At 47.9% G+C, this 24,696-nt stretch overlaps 1 protein-coding gene across 2 annotated transcripts in view; it reads right to left on the reverse strand.

Annotated features, from left to right (window-relative positions):
- ITGA6 (integrin subunit alpha 6) overlaps positions 1 to 24,392 on the reverse strand; it is a 70,886-nt gene extending 46,494 nt beyond the window's left edge. For both annotated transcript variants that reach the window (XM_045847238.1, XM_045847310.1), the window contains exon 1: positions 23,979 to 24,392. In XM_045847238.1, coding sequence (XP_045703194.1) covers positions 23,979 to 24,160 — 182 coding nt within the window. In that variant the 5' untranslated portion in view covers positions 24,161 to 24,392. The remainder of the gene's footprint in view (positions 1 to 23,978) is intronic.
- Positions 24,393 to 24,696: the final 304 nt, after the last annotated feature.

The following is a 24,696-nucleotide window of genomic DNA, read 5'->3' on the forward strand; positions in this document are numbered from 1 at the left end:
TTAGCTCTAGATACTATGATTATACATTTATTCTTGACATACCAGCTTTAAGCAACAATTATTGACCCCACAATATGAAAAGACCTTGAACGACTTGCTCCTTTGCCTATGTTTAATCGCTGTGTTACTTTAATTCTTCTATTTGCTACCCTTTAAGATTTAAATAATGCATTTTAACCCCTACTTTCCCTCCATGGACTTCCGGTGTAGCCTCTCCATTCCCTGTCAGTGAGGGGACACCGCCAGCACTGTGACTCTTCCTCCCAAACTCTCCTCTTGGCTTTTCCAAACTCACCATCCACGAGCTCTGCTTCCACATTACCATCGGAGCCATCACCATGTCCCTTTTGTCTCAGAACCACAATTCAGCCATCTGTTCTTTCATGTAACCGGGTAAATATTACTCAGCGCTGACCTAAACTGCATTGAAATTACCCTCGTTCTGTCTAAGACCTGAATCAGAGGCCCTGACCTCAGAGGAAACTGCTCCCAGGATCAAGGGCAGACTTTTCTTACCATTTATTGACTGTGTGGTGTTCTGCACACTTGGACCATGACTTCTGCTTTTCTTGGCACTACCCGTTTCCCTTCCTTCACCTTACAGTGTTTACTCTAGCCCCAATCACACCTGTATTCAATCAGGGTTCTTCTTGTTCAGGTTTCCTTCTGGGAGCCCCTCCCCCCCGGCCTCCTGCTATGCGCAGAGTGCCCCTCCCACCTGCCTGCCATACAGTGAAGTACAAGACGCCCCTTCCTGCCCTCCTGGGGTGCCCTGCTTTGACCTGAGATCCCACGTTTTTCGCTTATTTGAGTTACTTTCTTAGATACCATCTTAAGGAACACTACATGCAAGGTAAACTGAGTTCCTGCAAAGACAGACAATGCCACCATCCTGCTCTCACCAGGTGGACAGCTTGGGTGTAGGGACTTTGATGTTGCTGCTCTAATTTATTTTAGTAGCCAGCACTGTCAATAACAATTCTGATGTTAGTCTAATTTTCATTTCTTTGAGGGTGACTTTTAGGCTCCGCGCTTCACCCCAGGTGCTGAACAGCGGGACCAAGGGTGTGTGAGTGAGCCCTTGCTTGCTTCCTGCGCGCAGTGCGGCCCCCTTCAGCCCACACACTCTGTGCACTGACTTCCAGGGAGCTCTTGCCACGCACCCATCCCTTCCCTCCTTCCATTTTCTTTGGCCCTCCTGGATTAATCTGCCTTCTCTCCTTTTCCTTCCCTCTCTGTGGGTCTGAGATTCTTCAACGTTATTTTCCAGTATTTCTAGGTTAAATTTAACTAAAATTTAAGTTCAATAAAATTTTAAACTTCAGCTTTTTGATTGTGCCTTTTACATAATGTACCCTACTGTTATTTTGTGAATTTAGTATGTCCTCAAATACCTGGAAGGTATTTTACCTGGAAGTACCCTCCTCCCCTCCCCCACAATTCTCATTCCGTTCCTGGATTATTTGCTTCTTCCAGTTTTTCTGTTGGTTACTTCAGCCATCCCCTTTATGCTGTTAGCTCTCATCACATGCCTGGTAACCCTTGGTTGTCTTGTTTGGCTGTTGTATAAAAAGGCCCATTTCTGGCTCGGTCTCACCCTGAGCTGGAATTCTGAAAGGGAGTCCCAGGGTGGGGCCTGCTGAGGGCAGTTTTCACTTTGGACCCAGTGGGTAGGGAGCTGTTGTGCAGAGCTGTTGTCCGCATGCAAAACACTCAAACACTAGAGGAAGGCTTTGCTCCCGCTCCCAGGGTTCCAGCAGCTGCTCTAGAAGCCGGGGCCTTTTCTTCAAACAGTGTCATCACTGCCTCCCTTACCTACTTCTACAAGAATCTATTCATTTTTATTTTTAACTGAGTTAGAATTGATTTAAATTTTGTAACACATTCACCTGTCAACATTTCCATCCCTCTCCCTGCAAAAAAAACAAAAACAAAACAAAAACAACAACAAAAAAACACAGTGCTACGGGATTTTTGCTTTGCTTTTGGTCCGAGTATTGCACGCCAGCAGCCTACACTCTGTGCAGAGCTGGTGGGTGCCAGTGTCATGTGGTGTCCATGGTCCTGAATGCAGACCCTCAGTTCCAGGGCCACGCCCCACTGCCAGTCCCTGCCTCACTGATGATCCCCAGGGTGGTGAAGGCAGCCCACCCCACCCTCCACCCTTCCTTTCCCAGCCCCCACCTGACCGTGGCTCCTTCCCTTTATTAAGGTCACAAAGCAGATCCCAGCACTTTCTGCCTTTTAGTGCCCTCCCAGCCACTAGGGCACCCTGAGGAGGCTGGAGGGAGGTGCGCCAAGAATGCCACCGGGAACCACAAGTCAAAGTCCAATCAGCTCTTGAAGAAATCAGACTTTCATCACAGCCTAGTCCCCCTGCAGCGTGAAGGTGAATGTCTTCCTCCCAGCTGTTCCACATCTTCTTTGTCGTCACTGCCACCCTCATACACCAGGTGCAGACCTACACATAAGACTCCCTGCATGGAAAAAACCATTTTTTAAGAGGTAGTTTGTTTGTTTTTTGGCCAATTTGTATATTTAGGTTTTTATGATATAGATGAAATAGTTGATTGCCAACATTTGATCCTTTACATAAAAATTTTAAATAACCTGAATAGTGTGGCTCAGTTGGTTGGGCATCATCCCACAAAGCAAGAGGTCACCAGTTCAAATCCTGGTCAGGACACTTGCCTGGGTTGCAGGTTCAGTCCCCAAAGGAGTGTGTGTGACAGGCAACTGATGTTTCTCACATCAATGTTTCTCTACCTGCCTCTCTTTCCCCCTACCTTCCCCTCTCTAAAAATACATAAATAAAATCTTTTAACAATTTTTAAATAACATTATATTAAGCATTCACTTAAAACAGTTTTATTCATATTCCATGAAGTAATTTTTCAAACTTCATGATTCTTTGACTTTACTTTCTACAAGGAATGTCTAAGCCAGTTTTCCTCCAGAGAACCTCCAAAACATTCTAAAGTTTGTAACAGTAAGACTTGAAGTCTTATTCAAGTGCTAAATGCTAAAGAATTTAGCATTTCTTCAGATGTCAAATGCTAAAGAGTTATTACTAAATGGGGAGGCAAAGAAATTTAGCTCACTTCTTTAAATCAATTTGTTTTATTTAAAACATTTAGAGGACCTGGCGGGGTAGATCAGCGGACTGCAGCATCGTCCGGGTACGCCAAGGTCGTGGGCTCAGCCCCTGGTCACGGCGCACAGAAGCAACCAGTGAGCGCACGAGGAAGTGGAACAGAACACTTGACGTCTGTCTGTCTCTCCCCACCCCCACCCCTTTAAAATCAATAAAATATTTTAAAACCAAATTTAACCTCTATCCTCACCCACAATTACAACTGATTAAGGCTGTTTTAGGTTAATGTGTTTGTAACAAACAGAGCTTTGCTGCTCAAAATAATCAAGGGGGCAGCTGTCGTTAAGGATGACATTTGATAAAGGCTCACATATAAGGTAGAACACTTGGAGTGAAAATAAACCTTGCCTTATATTCAAGGGTACAGAGAAAAGAGCTCTTGAAGAAAGACCCTGAGTCAGAGAACACTGTGCTTTGGACAGACGCCTTAGGAAAGGCCCCCGGGTCGCCCCTTCTCCCCTCTGGAAGGTCTAGGCCCGTTCGCACAACGGCCACGTTGTGCCGAGCCACTTTTGGCCATCGGACTACCCACAAAGCACAAAGTGGTTCACGCTTGCAGCCTTATCTAGGCCGACCGTACATTCAAACTTTCCCCAGGACAGCCCTGGCTCACACCTGTTGTCCTGGACCCCCTCACATCCTCAAAAAAATGCCCATTTGGAAGACAAATCACAGTCCCCTCAGCCTCAGACACAAAGCTAGCACTGGAGCTTGACTGATGCAGCAGCTTGCATTTAATAACGCCCTGCTTGAAATTCCAACTGTGTGGCTGGATTGGCTGTGGTTTCACAGGCACTGACTGGTGAGCCGTTTTGGCCTGGGGGGCTCTGTGAGCAATCTCCACGTGATCAGGCTCCCTGAGGGCAGCCTGTGGGGTCAACAAAGACCCACTGGCTTTATGAGACCGTCCCCCATCCCACCCCCGCACCAGGTGACTCTCCAGTTGTCCACAGACAGAAGCAATGTCCCTCCTCTAGCTGGAGAGGGAAGATCTTGCTTTCCAAGGGACAGTGGTCAACAGGGAAAGCACATTCCCTTCCACCACCCCCCAGCCACCAGCAGCAACCCTGGCAGCCAGGCTAGATGGCTAAGAATTCTGTCCTTTCCTCCCCTCTCTCTGGTTAAGGATCCTCCTCCCCTTCCTGGTCCACCTGGGGAAGAGGAGGCATCAACAGCTGTGTGTGCTTTTATCCAACCCTTGCACCTCTCTCTGCCTGAGTGAAACTCCTCTCAGGGGAAAGGGCCCGCTTCTCTCTCCTCAGGAACTAGAAAATCAGCCAACCATCAGATTAATACCCATGCCCCCCAAATATATAAAGTTATGAAGTGACTAATTTTCCATATTTTGGCAATTGGTTATTCAGAGGTTGAAAGAATACACTTGCGAACTCTGCACTCACAAATATTTACACCCAGCAGCACTGAGCCGTGCATTAGCGAGTACTGTTGAGCCCTGGTATCCCCCCCGGGGCAGATCTGCCACCCACCGACCCGCACTGGGCCCTGGTTTCCCGGAGGAGCTCGAGGAGCCCCTAATTTTAGGGCAACAAGGATGACAGCTCACAAAGGACCTGCCCAGGTCAGAGTCAATTACACAGCCTGCATTTATGACCTTAATAATCAAACAATTAACCACCCGGAAAGAAGAGCTAGAAGGTGGAAGAAAGATGGACCTGGAAACTGACTACATCCCACCTCTTTGGGAATCAAACTGTAAAGCCCTATAGCACCGTATGGTTTGAGAGAACTCCCCAGAATGTCGAATCCCTCCTCCCCAGTCTCAGCAGTAAGAGCAAGCACCAGGGACTCTTCTCATTGTAACCCTAGGGAGAAACTCCTCACACAGCCCAATATTCTTTTTTACAAGAAAGGCAGCAAACCTGAGTAGTGAGCAAACTATGACACTCTATAATTAAAGTCCTTCACATATACTTTTATTCAGATATGTCTGTCTCAGCAGCTTAGACACAAAGAAACCAAAGCTCAGACATTACCTGACATGGGGAGGACTTCGGGCACCGCAGCCTTCCCACTACATCGGGCCACCCCGGCCCACCAGCAGGAGCTGCCCTAGCTCGCCCGCCCCAGGGCCTTCCACGTGCACAGAGGCCTTGGTGACTTTGCTCACTGGTTTCCTGCCATCCCGCCCCCGCCCACCCCCGCCCACCGAAGCTCTCCTCGCCAACGGCTGCCCAACCCCAGCTCCGGGCTTCACACGGGAGTTTACCTTCCAGACCCTGCGCTCAACTTCCACTAAAGTTTCCAAAGTAAACTTGCCTGGACAAGGATTTCTCCCAATTCCACTTGACTGGACTATAAACTCCTTGAGGGCAGGAAACTGGTTCTACATTTTTGTAACCTCAAGGAGGCTTTGCCAACAAAATCCAAAACCCTATTTAACTACAGGAACTGATGGGTCCAGTTGGGCAAGCATGAGCTACAATTCACAGTGGAGCAAATACGTTCACCCCTTAGCCCTGAGTTTTCACATTTACACAGAAATTTGATTAAAAGACTGAAGCTCCCTTTCCTCTATGAACTATAATCTCACATGCCAAAGACTAGATTTCTAACAACCCTCCGAGAAATCACATAATAAAAAATATAGACCCTATCTGCAAATTAGGGCAAACAGCCCGTTATCGTTAGCAAGGCACGGGCAGCTGTCGCCTCCCGAGCTACAGGCGCTCCGCAGCAGGTTTATTACAAAGGGACACCATCACCACCATTTCACAAATGCGGGTGCAGGTTCAGAGAGGACGAGGAGTCGCCCAGGGTCACACAGAAGGTAAGTAGTAAAGCAGGAGCTGTGTCTCGCTCTCTCTGATCTTGCCCTGAAACCACAAAACCCACAGTCTCCTTTCTGTATGATTGGAGAAAAAACATCACGAAAGCGCTTTGATCTACCCATCTTTTCAAAAAAGAGCATTTTACAAGAACGTACTTGGTTATAAACTAAACTACTATGAAGTGCTTTGCAATCCATGCCACAGGGGCCCAAAGAATACCTGTTGCCTTCATCTGTATCAAAACTCAGTCAATTTAGTCTCAGCCTTCCTAAAAATTTCACAAGAAAGCTTTCTTCCTGTCTCCCGGGAGAAACATGCTAGAACTAAATCCAGTCTCCAGTGACTCTGAACTCCTGTGACGCTGGGGCCTGAGGGTGCTAGTTCTTACCTGACTTGGTACATTTTACTATAGGTGTGTCTCTGACCAAGAACAAGGGAACTCACGCAATAAAGGAACACCCAAAGCAGAACATGTTTTATTATCCACAATGTTCAACTCCTCCAGCTCAGAAATCTCTACCATCTACCAGGAAAAAAAAATAGACATGAAGTCACGGCATCAATTTCAACCATGTAAATGAGACACCAGCAAGGCTGGTCAGATCAGCAAAATGGAGAAGGGAGTGGGGAAGAAATTCTAGCCCTGACATCAATTTTGGTGCAACCTTGATTCAACACTTGCATCTAATTTCCCAACAATAAGGACTTAAATAATCTCAAGGAACACATACCAATAGCACCTAACAACATAAAATTACAATAGACACTGGCCTACATTTAAAGTGGCCAAGACTGTTCTTCAATTCCACACAAACTTATAAAGTATAGGCATAATATGTAACCCGCTCATTTTAAAAACAAGATTCTTAAAATCTTGTTCTTTCAGCTGAAAAGGGCTGACCAAGCAATTCATACTGGTAAGATATCACTCAGCTATAATAAAAATGTACTTATCTAATACAGTAAGAAAAGGAAAAATGAAAGTCTCCAAGCAACCCTGTTCTTTCAGTTTTGCAAAGCAGCTGCCAGACCTTGTCAAATGTGACATTTGGTCACTTCCTGTGCTTCCGAGTTGTCAGATACCTGACTTTCCCCATGTCAAACGACATTCGCCCTCCCGGTGAACTATCCTTTCAAGGAACCGAGTCTAAGAACTTGTAGGAACTCGACCACGAGCCCACCCTCCCATCCTCTGACCTTCACGCAATGCTTGGTGCGGCAGATGCCTAGTAAATTTCCAGTTTGTGCTCTGCCACCACATTTAACATTTTAAATTCGAGTATGTTGTTATCAAGCATGCTTTTATATGCCAAGTGTACCAAGCATCAATATTAGTGCTTTTTAAAAATGACATTTTAAAGGCTGTTATTTATAACTCATTTATAAAAGTGACTTTTGAACTTCCATCATTTTTTAGTAAAATACTTACTTAAAAAAATCAGCAAGACAAAAGGCATACACCTGGTAAGTCACCATATCCATTTTACCATTCCAATAACTTGAGAAATCCAGATTTTTCAATGTTTTCAACAGGAAATTAATGGTTTATTTTCTAAACAAGATAATTGAAACAACAGGCTCAGCAGCTGTGCCAGAGACTGCTGGCTGTTGCCCAATGCCAGCTCTCCGCTTTGCCACGAGAAAAGTGTTTCTGCTGGACGTGAGGCCCCGTGAATAAGGATGCCAGCCTCCCTGACCCGCTGGACCTGCCACAGAACTCCATCCTGATGAATGGGACACATGACAGAGTGTCACTTGGCTGCTTCCAGGAATCTTCTTTAAAAGATGCTGCACAGGAGCCTTTGACTCGACTCTTGGTCCCTTGCATCCTCCTGCCTAGAATGCAGATGCTGCATCGTGTATTACAAGATCAAGGCTACAAGGTCAAGCAACATGGAGGAGGAGTTCTGGGTCCTGATGCCGCAGACCAGTCACCCCGACTTTCATAGGACAGGAAAACAAAAACAATGAGATCTTTCTTGTTTAAAAGAAAAAAAAAGATTGAGAAATGGGATACAAAAAAAATAATACAATTTGAAAAGTGTACCTATATGAATATTTACACAAGTTACATCGCTAACCATTTATATTGTTTACTACTCCTCTCCTGCATTTAAAGATGATATTTAAAATACTCAGCAACCAGAACGCCCCAGGAAGCAGTGAATCAACACAGACAGTGATGCTGCAGCGGAGCTGCACCTGGAGGCCCCTGTTGTATCAGACAGTTCCACTTCAGTCGCTGGGCTGTGGAAGGAAATACAGGAAGAGGGCCATGTCCTAAGGGAAGATCAGCCAGGGCAGTGCTGAGGGACCCTCGGGGGGACTGGGGAAAAGCTATTTACCAAGCACAGGTATTTCAGTAGTTTAACTACTAGCACTGCTTCACTGGCATACATGTGCTGACATCTGTCCTGCCTGTGCCTGTCGCCATCAGGATGACAGGGAATGTGTTTGTAGCAGGTACTGTCTCCAGATAGCACCTGTCTCCTTACCTGCAACATAACAGACCGGCAAGCCAAAACCACAATCAAATACTGAGGGCGTTACGAGAAGACTCAGCAGGTTCAAGTGCCAGCTGTACCGCTTTGCAGTGGGGTGTCATCTGCATGGCCTTTCTGTGAAATGGCTCTACCTAAACTCTCTCACACCGTGTTGCCAGGATCGAATGGAACACTGTCAGATGACCTTGTAAGCACTAATGCGGTGCTTAAACACCACACATGCTGTTACTAGTATTCGGTGGACACACATTCCAACAAGCCGTTCTAATTTTAACAAGTGCACTTTAACAAGCATAGGTGCAGGTGAGGCGCACATGCTGAAGCCGTCAGGAATGCAACAGCTCGGACGTAAAACTGTCAACTCCAGTTGTTGGAAAGATTCCAGCAACCCCACTGGTAGAGTGTCCTGTGACATCAGACAGTAGGACAGAGTTTGTGACAGGAAGTCACAAAGAGCAGCCAGCCAGTCCTCCCGAATCAGCCACGACCGACCTGACACCCACGCCGGGAAGCCGCTGCACTGGGAATCGGTCCTGTGCTGGCAGTGAGAGCGGGAGGCACAGCCCTTCACTGCAGCACCGTCTTTAACAGCACAGGATGAGAAGTTACCTGGACATCCACCCTCGTCAGAAAACCATGACTCATTCCTGAAACTGAACATCATGCAGACATTCAAAACAGTAAGGGAGCTCTTTATGCACAACATCAAACAAGCACTGAACCATGCCAAGGGAAGGAAAGGCGAAGTGCAGAAGAATACATGTGGCGTGCGACCACGCATGTGAGAAATGCGCGTGAATATGTTTGCCTCTGAATGCATGGGTGCCTGTGAGGAGTCTCACCAAACTGGGAGAACAATGGTTGCCTCCAGGAAGAACAGGGTGACTGGAGACCAGGGGCGGGAGGGTGATTTTCATTCCACACCTTTTTGGAGTTTTTATATCTGTACCATGTGACTCTATCACCAAATCAAAAAAGTGCTATTTTTAAAATGACGTCAGTCAGTGGACAATGGGTCATTGAAAGTATTGCAGAGAAAATGACAGAGATCGTCATGGAGGTTAAAACAGTGCCCAGAAGTCATGAAGGAAACCTCCTAATTGCACAGGACAAGCTCGCACATGCTCTCTTTATGCAGGCAGTTGCAGGCAGGCAAAGTCAAAGGCTGATTTTTACAGCCCGTTCAAGAGGCATGACAACACGCCAATAAAGACACGGATAAACCCAGAGCTTCTGTGCGCTGTGCTGGCCATCTGGGCACTGCAGTAAAGCACAAGTGGGGGGCAGAGGTTGAAAAATGTCGAAGAAAGGAAATCCACGCTGAAGAGGTAGACCAGCTTTCCACCACGGCCATGTAAGGTACGGAATAAAACGCAATGACATCACAAAGAAGGGCTCTCACCTTCACTGTGCACGTCCAAGGCACCGACAGCACGCCGGGGAACACCTCGGTCATAGCCAACCAGCCATACAAAGTGCTCGCCCCTCCTATCCTCCTTCAGAAGGGACTGAACCTGACCAGTTCGGAGGCACCTCAGACTGCAGAGCTAAGCTCGGTCAGTGCCGTGTATGCACTGCTGCGGGGTTCCGATGCCTCCGTCTAGGATGCTGTGCGCACCGCACAAACTCCCGGCAGCAGCCACTTATTCCCAGAAGGAGCTGGACTGAGTCACGGCCTGAGTCAGGCACTTGACCTCACCTTTCCTCTAAAACACGAGTGGCGTGGAGGGAAGCAGGAACAGAGCATGTGGGGATCCACGTGGGAACGCACGCCTGCTTTAGGACTTGTGGTCAGTCAAAGGCCAACGCAAGCCCGTTCCTCACTGAGAAACGCTCATCTCAGGAACTCAGGATGGCAGCTCTCTATGGTGAGAAAAGAGTTTCCAACGGGTTTGGTGGGACTTGCATGGATCTCCTGAAGCTTCAGGTGACATCTGTAAAAACAGACCCTTGCTTGGGGGTGGGCAGTCGGGGTGAAGGACAGGCATTCAAATTGGAAACCAGAAAGACCTCCGAACACGAGGGGAGGGGCGAAGCAGGTGCAGCTCTGTCACGTGGGCTGCGTGACCCAAAACAAATCCTAGGCCACCGATTCATGACTCTCGGTCATTTCCTCTGTTCTTTCCTAAGTTCTGCAGGTGGCTGGAAAGAAACCCACAACAGCATCACTGGCCAATAATGCTAGAACACTCCCACCACTTTTGTACTGATGGAGACACCTCTGGCCTGTGCATGCAGTTTAGGTTTCTTTTACAGCACATTCTGGTTTCATCTTTGAGGAAATGATGCATGTTAAGCTCCGCGTGAAAGCTCTGGGCAAAACATCCAACAGATAAATCAGCCCCGATTGCTGCCTTCCCGAGGCCCACAGCTCAGACCCGTCAGGAAGCTTTCTTTTTTGGACAGCTCCCAAATAGCTCATTAGAAATTTCATAATGAAAACCTAAGAATGACGAGAGTATTAAGTTCAACTCAACAGGACCTGAGCAATACAGTCATTAGAAAACCAAAGAGGTAAGAAACAGAGGAAGAAAAAGCTGCTCCTAGGTGCTAGATTAAAGTGGCTCTAAGGGAAGCCGGGGGCGGAGTGGGAGGGCTGCAGTGAGAAAGAGGAAAGTATCTGCAAGACAAGCTGAAGATGGCCTGACCACCGGGGACAGCTGCTAGTCTAATCTGGTATTCCCTGAACAAACACACTTCCTTTCGAACTTCGACCCGTAAATGTCACATCAAACCTTAGCCTCAACCTGAACTCTGTGTGCCGCTGGGTTCGCTGTTTCGTTTGGGAGTGGCGAAGAGTTAGGTAAGAGGAGTAGCTAGTCAAACGAAATAAACGAATATGGCCATGGCCTTATCTGCTGCAGCGTTCACTTTAGGCAGTTAAAAAATTTAGGACAAATTACAGCAGGTTCTCAAATCATGTCATTTTGTTATAATGCCATAGGGACTTAACTCTTGTTTCTATCAACTAGCCTGTGGTAAAACTGGTTTCATAACAGGCTGTTTCCCCACACCTCCAAGGGTCTATCGACAACGTTATGTGTGGACTCGGGGTATTCTGGTTTCTGGAGAGATGTGCACGAGGAACCTGGAGGGGCACAGAGGGCCAGGTACCCAGGAACAGTCCTTCACCAAACTGGGACACACATACTGAACTGTGAGATTAAATTTTATTTATTTTTTACTGATCAATTTCAGGGTGGGGGAAGGATGGAGGGAGGGGGAGGGGGAGAGAGGGGGGGAGAGAGAGAGATCGATCTGTTGTTCCACTGATGTGTGCATTCACCAGTTGATTCTTGCATGTGCCCTGACCTGGGATCCAACCCGCAACCTTGCTCTAACCAACTGAGCTACTCAGCCAGGGCCTCCATGAGATGGAATTTTAAATTTCGACCATAAAACCTGTAAAACTTTTCATTATGTTGCCACTGACCTACTTTAGAATATCACATCAGACGCAATGATTTGGCACAATTCTATGTTCAGTGGCCTCACAGTATGGGGCCACGTTACACTGCTTGTTTCTGGGCACTTTGGAGCAGGTGTAAGAGGTGCCAGGGTATTTGCAGCCATATGAATATATTTTGACACTACTGAACCAAACATTCAGAAATGGACACGTTTTTTGTTATGTGTATGTTACCGCAATGGGAGGGGGAAGAGAACCACCGCCACCAGGGTATGAAGATCATTCTAAAAAAAAATTGTCATACCACTTCCTGTTCTCTAAGAGTCTTCACTGCAGCTGGAGAATTTTATCGACTCAAAGAGCTCAACAAATGCTTGCTGGCACCCCTTTCTGTCCATTAGGTTTGAACCAGAACTGGAGAAGTTACCAGCCTTGCTCTCAAGAGGCTTGCAAGCCAACAGGGACATCATCACCCATCAGGCAGACATTTCTCGAGTGCCTTCCCTAGGCGGGGGGCTTGGCCAGGCCACGAGGGCAAACAGGTGTCTCCTCCGTGCAAACTCCCCCACGTCAGCAGGGGCAAACCAGTGTTGACCCGGAGAATTCTGAGCCTCAGCTGGAAAAGTGTGATGGCCCTTTGATGTGCCCCCAATTATCAGGGGGTAAAGGGCAACAGTGGCTGTGTAACTGCTATCACTACAGTCGGCCATTATGCAGGAAGACACTGAAAAATGTAGGACACTGTTCTATTATAAGCAAGATTATACTGCACAGGTTTAGTCCCAAGAACAGGCTACTTCATCAAAAGGTACGCGTGGGTGGCACAACCTGAGGTGGACTGGGTGACCAGGCAGCTGGGTGTCGGGGCCCACATCGCCACAACCTAGCTGTCACTTGATTTGTGTGGCTTTCGGCTGTCCCTCTGCAGAGAAAAGGTTGGGCTGGTCAGTGCTTCTCAACTATTTTCACAAAAGCACAGAAGGTGAATGTGTATGGGGGATGGGGAACGGGGCGGATAGCCCAAAGCAACTACCAAGCTTGAAATATCTTAAAAGCCTCCTGTTTTGTATTAAAAATTTACACATTTCATTCTGCACTGTAATAAGATGACAAAAAATAAATAAATAACCCACCAGCATGCCACCTCCTGAAGATGTTCAATATTTAATTTGTGGCACACCCCAGGTAACAGATGTTCAAGTCCCAATTACTCATCCTCTTGCATAACTTCAGAGATACCCCATTCACTTTCGGATTTGGATTTACCTCAGGCCCCCTCTTCAGCCCGCACTGCACTTCCTGTGAAAGAAGAGACTGGAAATGGGCAGCTTCAGAGCCCAGGGGTCGTTTTTATTCAGTGAGTGAAGCGAGCCATCACATGTGGGCAAGGATCGCAACCCCAACTGACCAAGCCGGGCCTGGCCCTCAGCGAACAGAGACAGGGCCCTGGGGCCCGTCTCCCGTCCCCAGCTCACTTCCACGCCGCACAGGCACAGGCCCACCCGTGGACGCCCTGGTGTCTACCCGGCCCGGAGGACACACAGACCCTGTCCATCCAAGACAGTGCCAGGTTCTGGAACCGCACACACACCCACATGGGAAACGTTCGTTCGACATCTAACAAACGTGCCTTGTAAGAATTTAACAAAATAAAAAGTTAGGGTTCTCTGTAGCGCCAATATAACTTAAGGAACTGGAGATCCTTGGGAGGATTTTGATGTGCTGCCATTTTCCCTTGCTTCCTCCAAGCCCCACATTTCCCCTCCCTCTTCTTCAAGACAGTGTTCCAGTGCCCATCCACCTGTGACCTGCCCAGCCCTGGTTGCAGCCCCACCCACGGGGCAACTGCACCTTTCATCTGACCCCCAAAGGGCTGCTGTCCCCCAGGCTGTAAAGACCAGATAACTACAAAAAACACCCTCCAGGATGAGGGAATTATATTCACATTTTATGTTAAGGCACCCACGACAGTGGAGGCTGATATTGGACGTGCCAGGCATGTGCTACCTGCTTCGTGCTCACATTTCACCTACACAGCCCTACGGGGCTGGTGCCGTCAGCATCTCCGCTTTATTGACAGGACAAGTCACTTGTCCGAGGTCAAATCCACAGCATGTGAAGAAGCTGGGATTCAATCCCCACATCCCTCTAATTCTAGAAGGGAGTTCTTACTTCTACAAGGCAAACAAGTATTGAGTAGCTTAGAACTAATGATGTGTTGTGACTCACTGAGGAATTACAAGCAACCAGGAAAAAACCTCAGCCTTCCACCAGCCCGCACGGGTGCCCCTCTGTGATGTGGTAACTGGGCCCACCCCTCCACCTGCTCGCAGACAGCACACCAGCTCCCCCTCTCCCGCACCCCCTTTTCCTTCTCTAATGAGTCCGCACCAACCAACCTGCTCACTGTACCATTCTTCCATCTTTCAAAAAAAAAAATGAAATTTCCCCTCAACTCCATTCCCCTCTTAGCACTTGTTCTGTTCAGCAAAACTCGGAGCTCCTGTCCTTTGTCTCCAACCCCTTTCCTACCCTCTCACCAACCCACTCCAAACGGGCCAGGCCTGGCCGCCAGTCCTCCTCGGCCAGCGCTCTGGGAGGGCCCAGAAGGCCACCACAGAGCTGTGGCAGGCACCAGTTCTCAGGGTCATGTGGTGCAGCTGAGGGGTCACCAGTCCTAAAGTGCTTCCAGGACAGCACACCTCCTAGTTCTCCTACCTTAGCGGCCACTCCTCTCAGCTGGTCCCCCTCAGCTCCCTCACCTCCCTCTGCGTGGGCATGGGCGTGCGCACAGCTCCGTCTGTCCCTCACGCCCCCGCATCTCACCCAAGGGTCAGCCCTGCACTCCAGATGCGACCCGGTAGCCAATGGCTCCGCTATTTGTACCTCCAATCCCAACCTTTTCACCTGAGCTTCAGGCTCTGATTCCACTGCCTACTTGGCAACTCCAGCTGGGTGTCCAGACGTCTGCAACCCAACATATTCGAAGCCAAACTCCTGGTCGTACTCCAGAATCCATTCCTCTTTGGTGCTCCCTGAACCCTTATCTCACAGCGCTGTCCTTAGGCTACTCCAGTCAAAAACGCTGCAGACGTCCTTCTCTACTCTCTCTCCCTCTCTCTCAATAGCTAGTCCACAGGAAACCCTGGTGATTCTACCCACAAAGTATGTCCAGAATCCAACCACTCCTCACTGTCTCCCTGCCATCACTTGGGCCAAACCACCCTCATCTCATCTATCATGCCAGAAGCCTCCTAATGAACGTCACTGCATCTACCCTTGCCCTCGTACGGTCTGTTTGCAACCATCTAGGAGCCAGAGAAATCTAAGATCTAAGTCAGAACATGTCATACTCTTCTCAGAACACTCCAATGGCTTCCCATCTCTCATTCAAGAGTAAAAGGCAAAGTCTCTCAGTTACCCTAAGACCCTACATGACCTGCCTTCCAGGAGACCACTGGCCTCCTTTATGTTCCTGAACATGCCTGACGTACTTCTGCCTCAGGGCCTTTGCACTTGCAAGGTTTGCCTCCAGGAATGTTCTTCCCCCGCTATATTGACACAACTCGAACCTTCACCTTCTCAGTGAGGTCTTCCCTGATGGACTTATTGCCAATTACTTCCCACCCCAATTCCTCTTCCTACTGCCTTTCTCCACTTTATTCTCCTCTGTATCACGTGTTACCATATAATACAATACCCTATTTGCTTTGTCTGTCTCACCTGCCAGAACTTAAACAGGGATTTTACCTATTTTGTTTGCTGCTGTATCTCCAGCATAGAACAGTGCCTAACACATAGTAAATAATCAACAAATAACCTGTTGAACTAACAACTTCTATAGGAAAACCCCAAAAAGCCCATTATGGTTTCTCTAGCAGGTCCAGAGCACATTTCCCTCCAAGTTTTTACTTGTTCCTCATATTCCAGTAAGAATAAAAATCCTTATTTCCTTTAGGATGAAATATAAAATACACATTTATACATATGCATACAGAGAGAAATAAATGAGCTTACGAAAGACCAATTTCTTATTCTCTCATAACGAAAGACCTTCTCAGATGGCTTCTGGTTGGTGATGCTACTAAGTTTGGGGGTTCACTGACTGTAAGCACTCACCTCCTGGGGTCCCCAAGTGAGGGGTCCCCAGGGTGCCTCTCCACACTCTCATAACCTTCAGTTAATCTCTATAACTGACATGGCACTTCTGAAATATAATACCAGACTTAGTACTTTTCCTCTACACTGGCTGATCTAATGCAGTACCTGAAATGGCTTTTTACCATATTCTGAGCTTTAAAACACTTCTCCAGCTGGTTCCCTAAATCTCTCCTTGAGCTTCACAGCATTTAACTCAGCAGGCTCTCCTTCAGTCTTCCCCAGGCCACCTCAGCGAGAGGAGCAAACCTTCAAATTCCCAGTGCTGCCAACGGGCCGCCCACACTAGGGGACACCCACTGCACTGCACCCCTGGCCCTGCCACGCTTCGATGAGGACCCTGCCTCTAGTTAACATTACTTCCTCTAGCTGCTTTGCTGGACAAGACCGGGACCATTGTGCAACGGCTGTATGTCCTGAAGAGCGGGATTCTGACTCTGCCAGGAGAAGATGGTCAACCGGCTCGGAGACTCACACTCTGGCACCTTCTTGCCTTCTGGGTCTGAAATGTTTGTTGTCCTTTGTATCACGCACGCGGCTCGAACAACCCCAGCACAAGGGAAGGTCCTCTCCAAAACAAGAAAACTGCGGTGACACTGGCATCAGCACTCGCAGCGAGCACAGGCCTTGGGTACACAGGTAGTAATAAGTACCCTGGGCTTCGAGTATCCGTCCCATCGCTAATCGAGGTGCCCCTTTTGAATTATTCCAAAGTTTGTTTTCATTTCTCTACGCCCAGGCTTAGAAAGCCTACTTCTCTAAGAGGTTTTTCTTATACTGTATCTGAAATGGTGTTCCAAAAAGAGTAATCGTTGGATGGTATGACAAGCGAACGTACCTAGCCAGTTTGCAAATAAACAGGCGAGCAGGAGTCCACAGCTCCTCGGCCCCATGGCTCTGATCTGCCCGCCACAGGTGCTTCGGTGGCTCTTCCCCCCACTCCCCCCAGTTCAGAACAGTCTTCCTCACCACGTCTTTGCTTTGAGGCACCTAAAAGTTTTCTCAAGTCTCTTTGCCAATTTGGGAAGAGATAAAGTGACAGCAGTACGCAACACAGCGATCGGGGGGGGGGAGGGTGTGTGTGTGTGTGTGTGTGTGTGTGTGTGTGAAGTGGGGAGGGTCTGCTGCTACACTGTGGCCTGTGAAAATGTCACTCTGCAAGCATGCTCAGCTCAGATTAGATGAAGTGAGTTAGAGTTGTCTTGCTTATCTAAACAGAAAAGAAAGAGAGCAGGCTAGGTGATCATCGGGCTCACGGGGACCAACGCTGGTGAAGAGCTGATCTACCTGTCCCCGTCCAGGCCTAATTAACAAGGAGCCTCTTAAATTTAGTTTCTAGTGATCACGGTTCTCAATTCCAAGTGCCAGTTTAACAAACACACATCTGCTAAAGGTTGAAAATCTGCACACCACACAGGCCAGGAAACGTGGAAGATGTGGATTTACAACCACTTCACCTCCTACAGCCCTAGTTTCCACACTTACTCCACAAACACTCTGGGCTAGGACCAGCTAAAGGTACAATTATCATCGATTTACAGCTGAGGAAAGAGAGGCTCAGAGAAGTTAGGTATTGACATATAAGAATACACAGGTATCATGAGGGTTGAACTTCCTGCCCAACATCCCAGCCTCCTCCAGGGAAGGGAGAAGGGCTGGAGGTTGAATTCAAACACCAAGAGTCAATGATTTAATCAAAGATGCCTGTGCAAAGAAGCCTCCACCAAAACCCAAAAGGGTGGCTGGCATGTGGAGAACTTCCAGGTTGGTGAGCACAGGGAGACTTGGGGAGAGCAGTGTGCTCAGAGAGGACGAGGAAGCTCCGAGCACCTGCCCCATTCCTTGCCCTGTGCTTCTCCTCCTCTGACTGGCCGTTCCTGAGTTCATTTTAATAAACTGGGAATCCAGTAAGTAAAATGTTTTCCTGTGTTCCATGAGCCACTCTAGCAAATTAATTGAACCCAAGGAGTGCCCCACCTCCTTGGGTTCACTCCATAGGGGTGGGGCGTGGGGCATGGTAACCTCCAATGTGTATCTGGTCCACCACATAACCTGGACTTACCATTGGTAGCTCAAGTGGGGGAAAGGTGGGCTTGTAAGAATGAGCCCTTAACCTGTGGGATCTGATGCTATCTCCAGGTGGAGCGTCAGAATTTAGTTAAACTGTAGAACACCCAGCTAGTGTCTGTAAATGTTTGGTGGTATGTGGGAAAACCCTCACACATTGGAATTGGGAATGAAACTGTGGGAATCCATGTCACAGCTAGAACATGGCAGAGCAGGATTGGATCCTAACTAGCTTTCGACTGTAGCTGGGATCTAGACTCTAGCTCTAGAGTCCACTATTATCCACTACAATATGCTGCCTTCTGTATTTAAAAAAAAAAAGGATTGTTCATTTAGCTCAAACCTAGAAAACTTTAAGAATGAAATCTTGGATCACATCTGTGAAACCTGATCACATCTACTGCAAATAGATCTGGGCTGACCCTTGAATTGTATTTTTTTGCCCTGATGACCAGCCATGTTTGATTCTAAAACTGTAGCCAAACACTGAAGAGTAAGACAAGCAGCAGGGCTGGCTCTGCCCAGGGGCCCGTTACTGCAGGGCAAACTCTTGACCACCTCCCTGAGAGGCTGCAGGAACCGTGTTCCCACACGTGGTCCACCCAGATCACCATGCTACTGCTCCCGCTGGAGGGGTGGGCAGCTTCCCCACTGTTATGTCTAAAGGGTTGGTTACACAGATGTACCCAAGGTTCCTTCACTGTCCTTAACTAAAGCTTTGGTCAGGATTCACAAGTGCCCTCACAGGTTTGCTCCCATTTGACACCCGCACCCTTGTCAATTGCTTTCAGGATCTGTTCTATAGATGCCCTTTTCTACCTAGTCTCATTTTAACAACCAACAAATCTTGAGTCCGCTGCAGGGCATGTCAGTCTGTATTTCTGGGGTTAAGTTCCTAAGCCTGCCTTTAAGGCAAAAGTCAAGTATAACTAACAACCACTCAAGAAAATCCCTTCACTGGGACCTGAGCCCTTGAAAACTCACAAGCCAAGAATTAACATTTCAGGTGTCTCTTTGCATTATGGCTATAGCTTCCCTTTCCCTGAGGCCAGCAGCGACCAAGTGCTACTTTTGAGCAGGGAGGGCAAAGGGTTAAATAAAAGCATTTCTTTCTCCCTCTCTACCCTGAGCTGGAAGAGTTGATTTCACAAGTTAAATTGAGTGCATGATACGACTCCATAGTATTTGCAAGACATATGCTAGGTGCCAATAGGCAAAGAAACGAACAGAAGACCCCTGCCCTCACATAACCTATAAATCAGTTGGGAGAGATTGGATCATCCTGAAAAAAAATGGCAGATAACAGTTAAACAGAAAACCATTAGAAATGTCAGTCACATGATACTAATTGCCACAGACATTCAAAGAAAGAAGAAATTGAGTGTAGGTTGGGCTAAAAAGACTTTCAAAGAGAAAGTTACACTGGTTCTTGAGATAGGATGATGTTTTTTAACATGGGCTGACTTGGAAGTTGAGCCAAGGTCCTGAGGGTGCCATACTGCCATAGTTCCAGCACAATTTGGTTACGAAATCTTAAACCAGTATTACTGTTATACTAAATCAGAGATTTATGCAGCTAAAAACAGAGTAATGGCTTCTTCACAATAATGGAGAATATTATTTGAGGACGCAGCCTGATCTTCTCAGTAAATTATTCACACCATGTGAGTACTCTGACCTTTTTCCTTGACCCTAAGTCATCACTTAAATTTTTCGTGTAAAAATTAAACTTGTTTGTTTCTGCTTCCTTGCAGAGTCCTAAGATCTCCAAGTGCCCCTGCCCATTTTGGCTCTTTGTCCACTCCCAGGATTCTAAGTGACTGAGCACAGTCCCTCGAGGGCCCTGGGCCACGTGGCACTCTGAATGAATTAAAGGAAGCCAGTGCTAAGGTGCACTTCCTGAAGACAACTCTGGTCCCTGGCTGGCTGCAGTCACTGCCCAATGGACTTTTACCAAAGCAGGGGGCATGGTGACGGGCAAAGGAGGAGGGATGAAGAAGCTGATCCAAGGCCAGTTGAAATAAGGGCCAAGAGGAAGAAAGTCCAAGCACAGATATTTAAATAGATAGCCTTGACCTATATGGGAAGCAATTTAATATATCAATATAACATAGTGCATTTCCAAAACTCAGATGCTGGCCAATTTCTCTAAGTCTGAAGGCCATTTCTGAATTTTCCTTTTAGAGATGGTATAAACACGAATCAGAAATATCAAATTCAAATCCAGAGTCTTAAGATTTTGCTTAAGCAGTCTTGAGACTTTAGGCATTTCTTAACTTTCAGCTTCAGCTTCTCCATCTACAAAGAGAACCCGTTGGACTAGATGACCTCTAGTTCAGTAAACATGATTTTTAAAGTGGGAGCATCACAATGCTGAGAAAAATCAAGAACAAATACCACAGGGTCAGAAGTGTCACACAGTGGGCCTGGGGAGCCCAGAAGATACTGGTGATCAGAAAGTAACCCCCCTGCCCAAACTGAGATAAATCCAGAAGAGAATTACTTACAGCTCTCCCTGCCCTAAAGTCTGCCCTACAGTCATACATAAAGCTATCACTTCCCAGAACAGCTACCAGTGATGATTCACAGGATGGGTATCATCCCACAGATGTCACCCCATACTTTCTACCTGGAGGGGTTGGGGGTGGGAGTGGCGGTATGTGACTCAACCTTAACTACCTAAGAGAAATGAAAGTGTCCAAGTTGTTCAGGCCCTGACCTCAGGAACTCAGCCATCCATCTCAGAATCTTTTGGAGTCTGAAATGTCTTTAATACACAGCCTAAAAACCTGAGTGAAGTTTTACAGTCTCTAGTTCAGTTTTATAGTCCTGTAAGTTTTAGGGACACACAATGTTTTAAGACTCTCAGATTCAATATTACTCTACTATGAAATTTTAACTAGAGTTTAAAATATTATTAAATACTTAAAGCATTGTAGAAAATTTAATCCAGAAAAACCTATGATGGTTTCTAGAATAGTGCATTCCTCTGATATTCCCACATATCTCTGCAATTTTACTTCTAACTGAAAGTCCCTTGCTCACTAAATTTTCTTTTGTCATAAATCTAAATAAGGTAGATTAAAGTTATATTTTGCTGTGTATAATGTGCTCTTATGTATAATGCACCCCATGATTTTAGCCCAAACTTTCAGGAAAAAAGTCTTTCATTTTAATTTTGTAATTCAATTATTTATTTATATTTGATACTTGTTTTTTGTATTATAAATGAATTTTAGTGTTTATTTTTGAACATATGGATATCATTATTGCTTTCTAGAGTTACATTTTTAATGAAGAGCATAAGTAAAAGAATTTATAATTGATATAGATGTACTACCCACCTATAATGCACATCCTTATTTTTCCCTCAAAAATTTGGGGAAACAAAGTGTGCATTCTACACAGCAAAACAAGGTAAACTGCTTTGAAAATGGGTTTCATAAATGTAACCAAGAGTTTAAAACATCGATTACCCAAACTACAATAACTTTTGGCTTTACTCTTGGGCTCTTAGAATCACAGAATGTTTAACTCTGTACAGTAGCTGGCACATAGTAGGAATTAATTACTGGTTCTAAGTTTATCACTATTAACAGCTACTATTCAATCAGCAAGCAGGAATTAGTGACTCTGCATGTTATCTCTTAATCCTCATGCAATTGAACAGTAATATCTACATTTTACAGATAAAAGAAACTAAAGTTCAAAGTAAAACAACAGCTACTAAGTGGCTGAGAATTTGAGCTCAAGTTCTCTCACCAGCAAGACTCCCACTGAGCTTGTCCAGAGAGTGCAGAGTTTAGGAACCTGGACCAGTGGGGTCCACACCTCACTGATTGTTATTTACAGCCTGATCCTGAGTGACAAATATGGCAACAAATGTAGGTATGGCCTGTGTGCCATGTGTGTGCTAATTATCCCAGCAGGACAAGGCTGGTCCTGAAGCTAGAATACTTTACCAAGAGAAGGGGTGTGGGGAGTGGGCATTTGACATAAACCACAGGCCCCTAGAGTGTGGTTTCTGCCATCCTCTAAGCTCTAGGGAAAGATCCAGTGCCCTCAGAGTAGGCCTCTCCATATCTGAGCCTCTGGTGGGTCCCTCTGTCAACCCCCAAGGACAGCAATTCTAGAAGGCATCACACCCCAAACACAGGCTTATTCTTACCCTTGGGAGGACTTGCAGAAGCTCTAATAGCAGAGAAGTCCAACAACAGTAACAAGTTTTAGCAAACATGCCACTAGCCTTAGTGGCAATGGAGATTCCTGGCTAAAACCACATTTTGCACATCTCCATCCCAAGAGTATGTTCTTGCCCCAGTACTTCCCCCTCACAATGTTTGCTTGAACAAGTACTTCAAGGAAGCCATCAGCTCCAGTGGGCGTCTGGTGCAGAGAGAGAATGCCAACGAGAGTGTATTCCCTCTGCTGGCCCACTCATTTCTGCACTAAGAAGTTCAAATTCTCCATGTGAGTATATGCACATCTACGCACTCCTAAGTATTTGGAGACACTAACTGTCATCCATTAACAAAAATAACCTTTTATTTCAGATTTACAGATTAATAATTCTTTTCAAAGCAGAGCACAAGCAGCTGGCCAAGCCAGCATACCACCCGCCAGCAGCCTCCCCACCCCCAACTAATTCCTTTGCTTAACTAGCAGGTGTTATTAAAAAAAAACACTAACATTCAGGGGCCCGCAATATTCACCTATTCCAAAGTTCTTAATTGCTGAAATCAATGGGGTTTCCTCCAGCTCTAAAATCCCATTCACCTCTCATAAACACAAAGTCCTCTCTTGACTGGCTGCACTTTGCTTTCTCTGCTCTGTTGGTCCTGGAAGAACCTCGATTCAACCAAAGGCCTGGGGCGGTGGGGGGCGGGGGGAGCACTTTGGTGAGTTTATTTTTCCGTAGGACAGATCAAGAATACAGCCCCACTGCGATTAAGTCAACTAAGCTCCCCAACACCCCTCCTCAACCTAAATAATTTTATTATGTGGGAACCAAACACCACCTAAGAAAGAAAAGCTAAGAGTGCTGGTCTCCACTTTTCCCTGGGAACAGCTATGCTATGGGGTGGGCGGGGGGGGGGGGGGGCGGGTCACTTCCAAACCTGGCTTGCAAAGCACCAGCCCAGATCCGACATGTCGCTTTAACCCCTAGGCTGGGCCTGCCCAATGTAGGGCCCAGAGGGTCGCGGGTGTCGGCGGGCGCTTTGAACCGTGGGCCAGGGGCGGGGGACGGGCACACCACTCAGAGGGGTTTGTTTTCTCTGTGGATCTAGTCCTGCAAGCAGGTGCTTAGTTCCATCTTTTTAGTTTTTCAAGGGAGGAGGTGTTAAAAGTATCTCGCACAGGAGCGCCCACCCTGTGGTGAGAGCCACGCAAGACATGATGAAAAGTGACTACAACTTCTGTGGGGCGCGCGAGTCTGCGGGGTGACGGAGTGTTTCGTGAGTTTGGAAAAGGCCTGGATCTTCCTGGGGCAACACTCCCAGTAACCCCACAGCAGCAATACAGCGACCCTACAGCCCACGTCACCCCCGCCCCAAACACACACGTGAAGCTCAGCGAAGCGTGCCACCTGCCGGGTTCCCAACAAACATGCCCGGAGGGAGGACCGCCGCAAAGTACTTTGTTAAAAAAAAAAAAAAGTAAACTCTCCGAAGACCGACAGTCCCGCCTGGCACCGAGGCGGCGGTCTGCAGGGCTCGGCCCTCAGGTTCGCCCCCCTCCAGGTCTGAACGTGGGAAGGGGCCGCGCCGGGCGGGGCCCGGGCCGAGCGCGCGGACCAGCGGAGTCCCGAGCGAGCAGCCGAGGGGCAGGGCAGGGCCGACCGGCGGGAACTGGAGGGCCAGCGCCCGGGTGGGGGTGGGAAAAGTCGGGGAACTCACAGCCGCTTCTCCTCGGGCTGCAGCTGCCAGTGCATGGCCAGCGAGAAGCCGAAGAGGCTCCCGGGGTCCCCAGTTTTCCGGATCACATTGTCCTCGCGGGTGTCCAAGTTGAAGGCGGCGCCGAGCCGGGCTAGGAGCCACGCGGACAGGTAGAGCAGCCACAGCTGCCCCGCGGCCGCCATGGGAGGGCCGGCGCACCGGGAAGGGAGCAGGGAGCTGCGAGGTGCGGCGGCCGGCTTGCGCTCAGGGCCGGGTTCGAGGCTGCAGCTACTGCGGCTGCCTTCGTCTCCTCTCGCCACTGCGTCCGGCCCCACCCCCGGGAAGAGGACAAGTCGAGTTCTCAGCCTAGCCGCTCCCCTTCACGAACAGCCCTCCACCGCTGAATGAGCCCGTTGTTCTCTGGAGACTCGCAGGCGTTTTATCAAGTGACGAGGAAGCCGGCCCCGCCCCTCCCCACCCCTCTGGCCCCTCCTAGCGCGCCAGCCGCGGCCTGCAGTCCGCACCTTCCCCGCGGGCCTGGCTGCGGTACCTCGGGGCGCTGCCTTCATGGGCCCACCCTTGGCCGCTCTCGCGGCCCCTAAACTGGTCCGGAAGCAGCGGCATGAGAGGCAAGCAAACGAGCTCCGGGACGAGCAGTGCCATCCTGGGGGTCCTCCGGGAAATAGGCACATAAACTGCGGTTGCCGTTCGGCGCAGAGCCAGAAAGGCATTTACTACC

This window comes from Phyllostomus hastatus, unplaced genomic scaffold (assembly GCF_019186645.2).
Source record: "Phyllostomus hastatus isolate PE091 unplaced genomic scaffold, TTU_PhHast_1.1 phas_contig_1, whole genome shotgun sequence".
NCBI classification, from domain to species: Eukaryota; Metazoa; Chordata; class Mammalia; order Chiroptera; family Phyllostomidae; genus Phyllostomus; species Phyllostomus hastatus.